At 41.2% G+C, this 14,070-nt stretch overlaps 1 protein-coding gene across 11 annotated transcripts in view; it reads left to right on the plus strand.

The window, feature by feature from the left end:
• The window catches only part of svila (supervillin a), a 203,224-nt gene that overhangs the window by 57,579 nt on the left and 131,575 nt on the right, over positions 1-14,070 (plus strand). For all 11 annotated transcript variants that reach the window (XM_068007306.1, XM_068007311.1, XM_068007323.1 and 8 more), the window contains exons 4-6: positions 3,764-3,821; positions 4,043-4,194; positions 9,353-10,034. In XM_068007306.1, the coding sequence (XP_067863407.1) occupies positions 3,764-3,821; positions 4,043-4,194; positions 9,353-10,034 (892 nt within the window). The remainder of the gene's footprint in view (positions 1-3,763; positions 3,822-4,042; positions 4,195-9,352; positions 10,035-14,070) is intronic.

The raw sequence follows: 14,070 nt of genomic DNA on the forward strand, positions 1-14,070 counted from the left end.
TGTGGCTGCTCCAGTTAAGTTTCTGGTCAATGGTGACCCCCAGGACGTTGATGCTGGTGGATTCGGTGATGGTAATGCCATTGAATGTCATGGGGAGGTGGTTAGACTCTCTCTTGTTGGAGATGGTCATTGCTTGGCACTTGTCTGGCGCGAATGTTACTTGACACTTATCAGCGCAAGCCTGGATGTTGTCCAGGTCATGGTGCATGCAGGCACGGACTGCTTCATTATCTGAGGGGTTGCGAATGGAACTGAACACTGTGCAATCATCAGCGCACATCCCCATTTCTGACCTTATGATGGAGGGAAGGTCATTGATGAAGCAGCTGAAGATGGTTGGGCCTAGGACACTGCCCTGAGGAACTCCTGCAGCAATGCCCTGGGGCTGAGATGATTGGCCTCCAACAACCACTTCCATCTTCCTTTGTGCCAGGTATGACTCTAGCCACTGGAGAGTTTTCCCCCTGATTCCCATTGACTTCAATTTTACTAGGGCTCCTTGGTGCCATACTCAGTCAAATGCTGCCTTGATGTCAAGGGCAGTCACTCTCACCTCACCTCTGGAATTCAGCTCTTTTGTCCATGTTTGGACCAAGACAGTAATGAGGTCTGGAGCCGAGTGGTCCTGGCGGAACCCAAATTAAACATCGGTGAGCAGGTTATTGGTGAGTAAGTGCCGCTTGATAGCACTGCTGATGACACCTTCCATCACTTTGCTGATGATTGCGAGTGGACTGATGGGGCGGTAATTGGCCGGATTGGATTTGTCCTGCTTTTTGTGGACAGGACATACCTGGGCAATTTTCCACATTGTCGGATAGCTGCCAGTGTTGTCGCTGTACTGGAACATTTTGGCTCGAGGTGCAGCTAGTTCTGGAGCACAAGTCTTCAGCACTACAGCCGGGATGCTGTCGGGGCCCATAGCCTTTGCTGTATCCAATGCACTCAGCTGTTTCTTGTGGAGTGAATTGAATTGGCTGAATACTGGCTTCTGTGATGTTGGGGATATCGGGAGGAGGCCGAGATGGATCATCCACTCGGCACTTCTGGCTGAGGATGGTTGCAAATGCTTCAGCCTTGTCTTTTGCACTCACATGCTGGACTCTGCCATAATTGAGGATGGGGATGTTCACAGTGCCTCCTCCTCCGTTAGTTGTTTAATTATCTACCACCATTCACGACTGGATGTGGCAGGACTGCAGAGCTTTGATCTGATCCATTGGTTGTGGAATCGCTTAGCTCTGTCTATAGCATGTTGCTTCCGCTGTTTAGCATGTATGTAGTCCTGTGTTGTAGCTTCACCAGGTTGGCACCTCATTTTTAGGTACACCTGGTGCTACTCCTGGCTTGCTCTTCTACACTCCTCATTGAACCAAGGTTGATCCCCTGGGTTGTTGGTAATAGGAGTGAGGAATATGCCGGGCCATGAGGTTACAGATTGTGCTGGAATACAATTCTGCTGCTGCTGATGGCCCACAGCGCCTCATGGATGCCCAGTTTTGAGCTGCTAGATTTGTTCTGAATCTATCCCATAATCTAGGATTAACCTAGGCTGGCACTTCAGTGCTGTACTGAGGGAGTGCTGCATTGTCAGAGTTGCCATCTTTCAGATGAGATGTTAAACTGTTGCTCTGTCTGCCCTCTGAGATGGATTTAAAAGATCCCATGGCACCAAAGAAGAGCAGGGGAGTTCTCCCAATGTCCCAGCCAACATTTAGCCCTCAACCAACACCTAAAAAAAAAATAGAAGATCTAGTCATTTATTTCATTGATGTTTGCTGTGCGCAGATTGGCTGCCGCATAATCCTACATTACAAAAGTGACTACACTTCAAAAGTATTTCACTGGCTGTAAAGTATGTTGGGGCATTCTAAGATTGTTAAAGGCACCATATAAATACAAGGTTTTCTTTCTTTCTATCTATACGTTTTCATCCTTCAAGTACATTTAACCTGTTCAGCAGGTCTTGAGAATCAATTTCTCAGATGTACTCTACTGGAGGCTGCATAAATATTTGGGACTACTGCTGTAACTTTGTTGAGCATTGTTCCATTTGTGGGGGGCATGAAATTTAGAATATTACAAGTTAACTGATTTTGCTCTGAAGTCAAATTGCTCATCACATAGGTGTTATTAAAATGTTGCCATGGCTTCCCAATCACTAAAGCTTTCATGAACATTCCTACCATTAGCATCAGAAATACTAGTTTGTTGGAACTGGCTTTCATCTTTTTGGGTGGACAACAATTTTGCTGCTTTTCGCTGAAATGAAATAAGCCAGTTGATTAGGATATTTAAAGTATAACGGCCAGGATAATAGCTATTTTCTCCAACAAAACTTGGAAGAGCAGATCACTTACACGGTTGAAGCTTGTAGCGATTTCATGATCATTGCTGGAAACATTTAACTTTCCTATGCCGAAACTTGGTTCAACTGATCAGTTCCTACGCTGAATTGAACTTTTGGTATTTGAATTTGTTCAGCAAAGTGATACTCAATTATTTAATCCACAGAGGTGTGGCACCCAATTGTCCTTGAGAGTAGAAATGGGCCTAATACTGGAAACCAATTACCTTTTTGGAACTTGTTTGAAAATTATTCAGTTCGGAACTGACCTCAAACCTTTTGACTCAAACTGACCTCTGAAGGGCTGACTTGAAGTGGCACGTCTGGTAACAGTGTAGGTTAATTTTCTTTTAAAAGTCCTTGAGGATCTCCTGTGATGTTACTCACGATAAACGCAAGGCAGGTGCTGATGAAGTGGCGATATGGGGTGAGTTGGTAAGAGGAAAAATTTGAGCATTTGGCAGTGAAGGAAAGGTTTTGAGGTGCAGTGAGGGTCTGTTTTTAGAATATTAAGAGAGATTGTTTTGAATAAGTGGGCCTGCTTTGGTATTGCTCACGGAAAGATGAAGCATACGTAATCTGTCTGAGGTACTTGTTTTACAGGATCTCTATCTCTCTTCTGGTTATCGCTGCGTTATTCTGTTGTTTTCTCCAGGTGTTTGTGTTAACTTCTATCCATTTCTTCCATGCTGTTTTTTTCTGCTTAGCCATATTGCTCTGGGAAAATGTCAGAGGAACCATCTCGGGGCTGTTTGAGTATCTCCAGCTGAATGGTTGAGTGATGTTGGCAGGGGTCCAGGATCAGGACACCAGCCTTGGACAGCAGAAGGTGTTCTGGATGAGGAAACCAAAGCAGGTTCATTTGGGGCCTGGGTATCAAATCCTGTTTTTTTTAAAAAGTTCTAGCACTTCCTTTTAAATGAAGTAAGTGTACACGCAAGTACTCGTCTATACCTCACTCCATGTGTTCAATCAGTTTTTGCAGGATTCTCTAGAGTCCAATGTTCATTTATTTCATAGACTAGAGTGGATAGACTGGGGTGGTGGGAGTCAGGGGATCCATTTACAGTGTGCCTGCTCCTTATTGCCAGTGGGTTTCTGTTTAGAACTGATTGCAGGGAGTCTTTTTAGCACGTATTTGGCAGAAACTGCAGAAATCTGTGCCAATTTTGCAGAACATATAAAAACACAGAGCTTCACAGGAGTAGCTTTAAATGTAAATACAAATAACAGGATCAAGATGAATCTGAATAAGTACTTGCTGTTTAATCAATAGTACCACTTGCCTGGAATATTGCCTACTGTACAGTTGAGATTACTTAATGGCATTATGTATACTAACCAAAATGCTCATGAAGGTCTCTTGTGGGGAGAATCTTGCATTCTGACATACGTTTACGTATTACTATTTCTTAGTTTCAGAACTTCGAAAACTTTTTGAAGCTGGCCAAAAATCCACTGTGGAAATGAACAGGTATTGAGGGAATTTTCATAATGTTTAAGTTTGGATGGAATAACTAAATGCCAATAAATGGGTTACACTTTAACTTGTAAGTAAATGCACTGTTGGCATCATTGAGCAGTTCAGACTATTTCTGCGCTCCACACGTTTTCTTTGTGGATTTATTTTCTAAAGTTGTTTTGATGGGTTATGGCTTTTTCCAGTGTTTTCACCTCTCAAACTATTCTGTTCAGGAAAGAAAGAATTGCGAGACGTTTGGAAGGAATTGGAAGCGATACACAGCCAGTGCTGTTACAGAATTGTCCTGGATTAGTTACTCATCGCCTGCTAGAGGAAGATACTCCTAGATACACACGAGCTTCTGATGCTTGCAGTCCACCATTAGGTAAGAGGCTTTTTTAAAAAAAAAAATTCACTGCTTGGATAATACTCCATCTTGGTTTGGCACACAGCAGTAGGGGTGGGTTCATGCTGATAAGTTCCTGATCTCCGTCTTAGTGCTGGGCAAATGGTGCTTGCCCACAGGGAGGGAGAATTGTACCAAATGTGACATTTGCAGGTATCGAGGAACAAATCTAATTGTTGCTTCTTGGGGGTTGATCAGTGATGTAGTGTATGTGAATTGAAAGGAGGTACTTTTTTTGAAAGTGGCAATTAAGATCTTTTTTTAATGGTTACATTTAAAGAGTTTTATTCCCAAATCCCTGCTACACTAAGAAGTGTTCAAAGTTTCAAAACAAGCTTTAAATAATAAGTTAGCCCATAGCTAAAGTGTTTTAACTAGAAAGTCTTGAGTCTGGATTGATCTCATTTGGATTTCAGCCGTCAGATGAACTTGTCCAAAGTCTGATGTTGACCATATGTGAGGGGGAGAAATAGTCATCCACTTAGGTCTGTCCTAGCTATTCAACCAAGGACAGATCTCCTCTGTGCCTATGGTGATACCTTTAGACTCGACAATCATCTTTTGCCTAGGGGTAATACGGATGCAGTGGGCAATATCTGTTTGTGTGGGGAGAATAAAAGAAAATTCAAAGAGGCTTGTTCTAAGATAGCTTGTTCACATTATATACCACAGCATTATTTAACATGGGGGCAAGAACAAGCCATGCAGTGTTTTTGAAGAGTTCATTTGTGTAGTCTTCAGGTGGAAGTATCTGGAAAAATCATAGTTAAGAAACTTGACTTTGGACAAGTTCATCTGATGGCTGAAATCCAAATGAGATCAATCTAGACTCAAGACTTTCTAGTTAAAACACTATAGCTAAGGGCTAACTTATTATTTAAAGTTTGCTTTGAAACTTTGAACACTGCTTAGTGTAGCAGGGATTTGAGAGTAAAACTCTTTAAATGTAACCATTAAAAAAAGATCTTAATTGCCACTTTCAAAAAAAGTACCTCCTTTCAATTCACATACACTACATCACTGATCAACCCCCAAGAAGCTCCCTGTTTTAAAAAAAAAACTCATGACAAAGTATTAGTTAAGCCAGTTCTATTACTAATGACATGGATTGTTCTCAGTTAGTAATTTAGCAAACTACCTATCCACCTAACCATCTGGCCTACATTGAGCCCAATGGGATCATGCTTTTATCAAAATATATATTTGAGAAACACTCATTGCATTGATGATGTACGATGAGTCTTTTTACCTCAATGTTCTTCTTCATGCAAAATGCTTTCTACCCCTGTGTAAAAATAATCAAGTTTTCCAATAAAGACAATAAACAGTAATTTTAGTTATTTGTGATTTGCAGTTTCCAACTTTTTATATAATAACACGCATGGCTCCTTCCAACAATGTTGTACGGTAAATGACGAAAATACTCCTATTTTAAAGTTCACATAGAGATCAGCTTCCCTTCTCTCCTCAGAGAACTGTGTACTTTTCAGAAGTAAGTTATGAATGACCCTTAATTGATGCCAAAACTGGTGTTACTTGTGTAAAAGTATAACCAACTTTACAGTCAAATCAATGTCAATTGGTTAGCTGTGCCAACTGAAGTAAAGTGATAAACCATCTTAGGCTCAGTTTTTAAGGTAATCTGTTAAAATATGCTCACGATGTTGTTATTGGTCCATTTAATAAGACTGAAATGGTCATTTATAACCAGACACTAGAATAAAAACAGAGCACGTTTTGTGCTTCTAATAAGCTGGAGGTTCTCCTGTTCCAGTAAGACAAAACTAAGACAAAACTTAGACTAAACTTGCTCAAATATCGACTTATAACTGGAGTAGCTTAAGGAGGCATTAAGAATAAGTATAGTGAAGGGACAAAGGGCTAAAAATTCATCCGTGTAGCACCGGTTTTGCAGGTCCCAAAATGGCATCCAGATTGCGCGCACACACTTCTAACGTGCTGTGTGCCGGACGCCATCTTGGTAAAGGGGTTTGTGCAGGTGCAGATAACTAATGCCAGCAGCATGTAAAGTAGGGAGAATATGCGTTGGATCAGTGTGCAACGCTGATTTAAAGGGATAGATACCATTTTGGCACTCAATGCTCCAGCCAACGCACTGTCTTAACCAGCTGAACAAGTCTTAGACAGGCTAGAGGATGCCCCACCAGTGCTATTTAAAGGGACCATGCAAAATTTACAGGTTAGTTGCTGGATTATTGCTTCCAGCTGCTGATGCATTTGTACCTGTTTTTGGAGGTCTCCTATACTTGAATACTAGGACAAAGGGACATAGCCTAACATTTAGAGCCAGGACGTGCAGGAGTGAAGTTAGAAAACGCTTCTACACGCAAAGGGTGGTAGAAGTTTGGAACGCTCTTCTGCAAATGGCAGTTGATGCTGTTAATTCTAAATCTGAGATTGATAGATTTCTGTTAACCATATATGGTTATGGGGTTAGGCCACAGATCAACCATGATCTCACTGAATGGCGGAACAGGCTCGAGGGGCTAAATGTCACGGCCACTTGCTGCCTCCTGTTATGCACCACCTTCTGCAAGAAAGCGGGATGTGTGTCGGTGAGTGTCGTGCAGGATGTCTGGGCGATGTGCCTGTCATGGTTGAATAGCTGCCAGCGTGTGTGACCTGAGAGTTGTGGGTGTGCGGCTTGCAACAGTGGTAATGTGAGGGTGAGAGGAAGCATCCGATTTGAAGAGTTGAGTACTGATTGAAAGAGTTTGTTGGTATGTGGGTGATGGGGGTGTAGTGCGTGGAGCAATAGATGCGGCTAGTGGTGCCGTTGGTAAGAGATGCCACTTGACAATTGATCTCCCTCACCTTGACCACTCGTGTCATAGCATTGAACGTCTTCCTGCATGGCGTCCATGATTGTGGCGCTATGCATCTGGCATTGACTTCGTCCCCTACTGCCTCTTGAGCATATGTCTGGAGGGCCTCTTGACGCCCCCCCTGCAGATATAGGATGCCCCTCCTTCTGCCACCTCTTGCACCAAGGCTTCTAGTGCATCATCAGAGAATCTTGGTGCATGCCCTCTCGTAGGCCTGGTACAAACTCAGATTGACAGATTGGTGAGGTCTGGCATGCAGATTGGAGGATGTGGGATTTAGTAGTGCGCAACCTTTATTCAATGCTTTAACATAACTCAACAGTTAATAATCATAAAGTCGGGACGTGCATCTGTGTTTTGCATGTGCGATGTCTGATCTCCGTTCAGATTCCGTGCAGACGCATAAGAGGTGCAGACTGCCTTTAAGAGGTGCGAGCAACTCGCGCGATATTTGGGGCCCCCCCCCCCCCACCTTGCTGGAAAATGTGAGGTTATGCACTTTGGCAGGAAAAATCAGGGAGCAAGTTATTATCTTAATGGCGAGAAACTGGAAAGTACAAAGGGATCTGGGGGTCCTAGTGCAAGAAAATCAAAAAGTTAGTATGCAGGTGCAGCAGGTGATCAAGAAAGCCAACGGAATGTTGGCTTTTATTGCTCGGGGGATAGAATATAAAAACAGAGAGGTATTGCTGCAGTTATATAAGGTATTGGTGAGACCGCACCTGGAATACTGCATACAGTTTTGGTGTCCATACTTAAGAAAAGACATACTTGCTCTCGAGGCAGTACAAAGAAGGTTCACTCGGTTAATCCCGGGGATGAGGGGGTGGACGTATGAGGAGAGGTTGAGTAGATTGGGACTCTACTCATTGGAGTTCAGAAGAATGAGAGGCGATCTTATTGAAACATACAAGATTGTGAAGGGGCTTGATCGGGTGGATGCGGTAAGGATGTTCCCAAGGATGGGTGAAACTAGAACTAGGGGGCATAATCTTAGAATAAGGGGCTGCTCTTTCAAAACTGAGATGAGGAGAAACTTCTTCACTCAGAGGGTAGTAGGTCTGTGGAATTTGCTGCCCCAGGAAGCTGTGGAAGCTACATCATTAAATAAATTTAAAACAGAAATAGACAGTTTCCTAGAAGTAAAGGGAATTAGGGGTTACGGGGAGCGGGCAGGAAAGTGGACATGAATTTAGATTTGAGCTTAGGACCAGATCAGCCATGATCTTATTGAATGGCAGAGCAGGCTCGAGGGGCCGATTGGCCTACTCCTGCTCCTATTTCTTATGTTCTTATGTAAGTGCGAAGCTGGTGAGAACATCGCAGCTAGGCCTGACTGCTGCTCCACTGTCAGGTAAGTGAGGAAGCAGCATGACTCTTACATGCTGCCTGCATCGGAACCACTGGGTGCGGGTTATTCGCGCACCACGAAGCCAGCGTCTGGATTCGGGGATTAACCAATTTAATCCCGAAAGTGTTCTGAATTAGTAAGCTCAAGGAGGGGAATAAGACACGTACCTGGGGCAGATACAAAACAAGTTATAGAAAAGGATACAGAAGAAAAGAACAAGAAAAAATAGAATGGAAAAATTTACTGATCAGCATGAAACTTGCCATTTTTACATACCAATATGCGAGGCATTAGGAATTAAAATAGGGGATCTAAAGGCATTAATTAAAATGGAGGTACATAGTGTTGTGTTGATGGAAACTTCAGATGGGGGACAAAGGACCAGGAGTAGGCCATTTAGCCCCGTGAGCCTGTTCCACCATTCAATGAGATCATGGCTGATCTGTGACCTAACTCCATATACCCGCCGTAGCCCCTTATCCCTTAATACCTTTGGTTAACAAAAATCTATAAATCTCCGATTTCTATAATTCTATTTTGAGCACTTGACCAAAGAGATTAGACGTGATGTACTGTGGATTTGTAACAGTGTTTCCTTTGTTTCACCCTGCTAACTTTTTTTTAAAAAATGTGTTGGAATTCCAGCAAGTTGTTGCGGGGAGTAGTAGTATGTTGGTATGCATCCACGGTTCCACGTAAAGTAAATTTCTGATTAGCTACAGAGAACTGTAGAGTAGAGGTCAGATACCTCTCCACAAAGGAAAAATTGGAGGGATAATTGCCCCAAAACACAATAGGTCATTAGTGACCATTTATAGAACAGTATTGGTAGAAGGCTGTAGCCAGGTTGACTTTAACTCTCTGCGATGGTATGTGGCATTTGGAGGTCATGGAAGGAAAGGAAAGGCAAATCTTACCAAACAAATGTCTTTTTTTCCAGTTAGAAGATCAGATAAGGAGGGCTTGGCGCACCATCTGACTGAAGATACTCCTTCAGAAAGGCATTCGAGACCTAGATGCCGAGGAGAGGCTGAACACATGGATACTGAGTCGTCTTATGTTGTTGGCATGGACACCGAAGCATTAGATGCAAAAGCAGAGAGAATAGCTAAATACAAGGCTGAAAGAAGGCGACAGCTGGCTGAGAAATATGGAATTGCCCTGGACTCTGAACCTGATGGGAGTATTGCATCCAAATACTCAAAAGCACGAAAGGAAATTGATCTAACTGAAAAAGTGCCATCACAACCAGAAAAAGATTATGGCAGTGACCTGATTAACTTACACAGTTCCAGGGATGCAATGGTTAGTGAAACAAAGACCCTATCGCCTGGTGAACCTAAGGAAAGTTTCTCCCCAGATGGAAATGATTTCACAGAGAGAGAAACTTTATTGAATAAAGAAAATCATAAAAAAGCACTTGAAACAAGTGCCAAAGGAAGCATTTTGGATCAGTCATTTGTTCATGAAACTCCTGCAGACTTCAAGGACTTCACTACTATGGCTGATGTGCCAGGCCCCCTGCCATCTTCTCCGAGGGTTTCACTTCCATCACCAAAGCAGTTCTCAGAGTCGTTTAATTCAGTTAGTGAGCAATCCCAAAATTTGCAGAATAAACAAGGGTAAGAATACATTTATGGAATTTATTTATCTCAAAGCATCTTGTTTTAGTCAGGCTACAGATAATTTTTGAATTTTCTTGTCTACAGCCTGTGTAACCATTGGTGTGTGCACATCCTATGCTCAGAGTATGGAGCTTGGATATTTTAATGACTCCATGATAGGTCACTACTCTTTGACATTAGAAGAGTAATCATTGGGATAAATTGGATCAGCTACTTATTAAACATCAGATTTAAAAGTAAACTTCTAGTTTGCTTCCAGTGCTTTAGAATATTTCTATAACATTTAAAAGGGTCCTAACCATAGCAGTGTCACTAATATGGCAATGTCCACATTTTAGGTAGAATCTTAAGTGTAAAGTTGCATTCCGCTGGTTTCAAATGAATATTCTGTTTTTTTGCTAGATGCAAGAGCTCATTCTATGTCTAAAATTGTTCTAATTAGTCCTTGATCACTTACATCATCCATTTTAAACTGAGAGTACTTGTGTGTTGTATGTTTGCTAAATTATTTCAGTTTTGTTTGAGAGCACATGATCAAGTTTTGTTTAGATCACTGGCAAAACTATAGATTTGCTGTAATTGGCTTTCTTTTTGGTAAAAACCCAGTCAGCGTGCTTGGGCCATACATTTCAAATCATATATTCCCTGTGTGTTACTTGTTTCTGTTGCCGGTGCAGTGCTATTTAGATTCAGGTCAGTCTATTGTGGATAGATTTTGAGGAAGGCTAGTTATCTGATGGCAATTGTCCATGGTGTGTAAATATTTGGGGATTTAACCATGCCATCAATTAATTTTTGTAAACAATTTTACAACACCAAGTTATAGTCCAGCAATTTTATTTTAAATTCACAAGCTTTCGGAGGCTTCCTCCTTCCTCAGGTGAACGATGTGGAAATTTCCACATCGTTCACCTGAGGAAGGAGGAAGCCTCCGAAAGCTTGTGAATTTAAAATAAAATTGCTGGACTATAACTTGGTGTTGTAAAATTGTTTACAATTGTCAACCCCAGTCCATCACCGGCATCTCCACATCAATTAATTTGGCACTTTTTTGCATTGCAACAGAATCACTGGCATAGTACAATCTCCATATAAGTGTTCATTATTCATTATCTAATTTAACTCACTTAATTGTCATCTTACTCAATTAAATTTTAAGCAAGGTTTTAAGGCTAAAAGTCAACTGTATAAATTGCCCAATATCCCTGTGCATCTTCAAAGTTCTAATTCTCTTCTAATTTTATTTACTTTCTTTAAATATGTAATGTAGGATAAACATTTTGTGTTAATGAAATTTGGATATACCGGAATAAGGACAATATTTATGTTGACTCTTGTACTCTAGATAATGCATAATAATTTCACATTGATGTTAAAGTCTAACTTTGATCCAGGCCATTTCTTTCGCTTTCTCGTTCTTATTTTCATTTTCTGTCCCCCTTCCCCGTCACCCTCATTATTGCCAAGTCCAAACCCTGTATGGTTTGCCCTATCTTATCTCTGTAATGTTTTCCAGCCTTCGTTCCTTACCTCTCCTTCCACTTCTTTTGACTTTCACTTCCAACTCGTCCCCTGGTCCTTCACCGGAGATGAACCTCACAATCACTTATGCCCTTTTTGGAATGATCTCCCTAAACATCTTCAGCTTGATAGGGTTAGATGAAGTGGGGAGGGTGGCAGTTTGTGTGGAGCATGCACCTTTTGGGCCCAATGGCCTGTTTCATTGCTGGACATTCTATGTAATACCCCTCTCCCTTGTTTCAAAAGCCCCATAAGATCTGAAATCTTATTTGGATTGGTTCAGGTTTGGTTACCACCCGCCCCTGGCATAATCCTCACAAGTTGCACAATGTGTAAATTCCGTTTGCTAAGAAGATAATAGAAAGAAAGAATTTACATTTATATAACATCTTATCAGTTGTCTTAAACGTCCCAAAACACTTCACATACATAAATTGCTTTGAAGTGTAGATGAACTTGACAGTCATGTATGGCAAGTTTTCACAGATGCTTTATTTCCAAGAACAAATTAAGCCTATTGCAGTGATTGCTGGTGGGCATGAATGACAGGAGCCCTTAAAGATCCAAAACACAGTAGAGAAAGCTGCATTGCTTGTGCTTTGTTTAACATGCATTCCAGTCACATTAATGGATTTCTAAATAGTTTCCTCAAATTCACAATGACGTTTTTTTGGGTCATCCTCTTTTAGGTTAACAATAGCATTTAGCTGTTAGAATGGCCTACTGCTATTCCTCTGTTCCTTCCTTCCTAATGCTTTGACTCAGTTGCTTAACAACAAATCCATTGAAAGTAGAACAATTGCATTTCCTGATCCATTCGATCCAAATCGTGGAAGGGTATTTTTGTCGAAGCTTGGATTGTTTTGATAGCTTGTGGTCCACAAATCTCTGTGAGCATTTGAGTACAGGATGTCTTTTGCCAACTTTAATTTTAAAAATATCTACAAAAATGGTTTCTTTGAATATTGTTGATTTGAAGGAATGGACATTGTCAGTAGTGTACTTTGCATGGTAGACCACAGAGTAGAAACTTGGATTTGAATTTCAAACTTAAGTGGCATCAAAGCAATAGGCCCGTGCTCTAACAGAGCAACATCCAATTCTTGTATCGAAAAGAAATTCCTTATTATTTACAGCAGTTTTGAAGAAGTCAGTGCACCGATCAATCTTACATTCCAGGTGTTTTTCTGAGGGAGGGAGAATTTCCTTTTAAGTTATTGTTCAAGACAAAATTCTGCTGAGCGTCAAGCATTTGAAGACTGATCAATAGCAAAAGTTTAATGCAAATAGTCTTATTCTAGCACAAGCAAAAAGTATTCAAACTACTGTGTTCTCTTCCTATATATTGTGTCTTTCTCTGCTTTAAATATTTATCCAGTTTTCCTTAAAAGATGCAATGGTCTCTGCCTGAACCATTCCCTATGGCAAAGCTTTCCATGCTCCAACAACCTGCCGTGTTAAGTTTCTCCTAGTCCATCTCCTCTCTCTTTTAGTTAGAGTTTTAAATTGATGACCCCTCGTCACTGATTTCCCCAACCAGAGAAAATAGTCTTTCCCTGTGAGAATTGAAACCCAGTAATATCTTCAATTATGTTCGTTCATAAACATTGACATGTTGGATTTATATTCTCAGACCTGGTTACATTTGGAATTTGGTAATTCTTTCAAGTTTCCTAAAGGTATTCACACCTTGGTTGGTTTTACCCCACCATACATCAACTATTCCAGAGCAACCTACACCCAGGCTTTTGCCATCGTTACTTTGAAGCCACCAACCAGAAGGGAGCTCAAGAATGGTTTGGGATAAAGTCAGAACATAAAAGATAGCTGTGTGAAACTACCATTTGACTCTATCTGTATGTTTAATAAATACTACCTTGACCCCTTCCAGGATCTCCAGTCCGAGGGAGCAGTATTGTTCTTAATTTGGCCTAGTCAATTGAGGTGGGGCTAATGAATTTTTTTTGTCTTCTGTGGAAGCACTGTTGTATCATTGCTTACTGTGGTATATGTTTGAGGCCTGAAAGCAGGATAACTTGCTGAGGTGTAGTTATCCTCTTCCCTCTCTGACCTTTCAGAACTCCTGCCACAGAAAGTGTGTATGTGCTTGCTTGGTAAGCACATGGAAATGTGACTGACAGCTGTTCCTGAGGAAAATAGGTTGTTAAAGCTGCTGCACTAGTACAGATTTCCAGAGGAGCTGCAAACTGGCAAGAACTACTTTGAAATAAATTACTGGGAACATAATGAAAGCAGAATGTTATGTTCTGCCATTGTTAATGAGTGGTTTCTGTTTCTTTTGATTATGATTATTACTGGATAGTGTTTTTATAGAAATGCACCGTCTGTCAGTGTTATTTAAATGTCCTGCCTCACCCATTCCTATGCATATATGCACATTCTTCACACTGGGAGTGATTTGTAAAGTCGAAATTTTGCCGAACACAGCTTTAACTAAAAGTATGTGGAATTATCAGAGTGTACATTCTAATTGCAAATAAGAGGGAATTTT

The sequence above is a fragment of the Heptranchias perlo genome, chromosome 2, assembly GCF_035084215.1.
Source record: "Heptranchias perlo isolate sHepPer1 chromosome 2, sHepPer1.hap1, whole genome shotgun sequence".
Lineage (NCBI taxonomy): Eukaryota > Metazoa > Chordata > Chondrichthyes > Hexanchiformes > Hexanchidae > Heptranchias > Heptranchias perlo.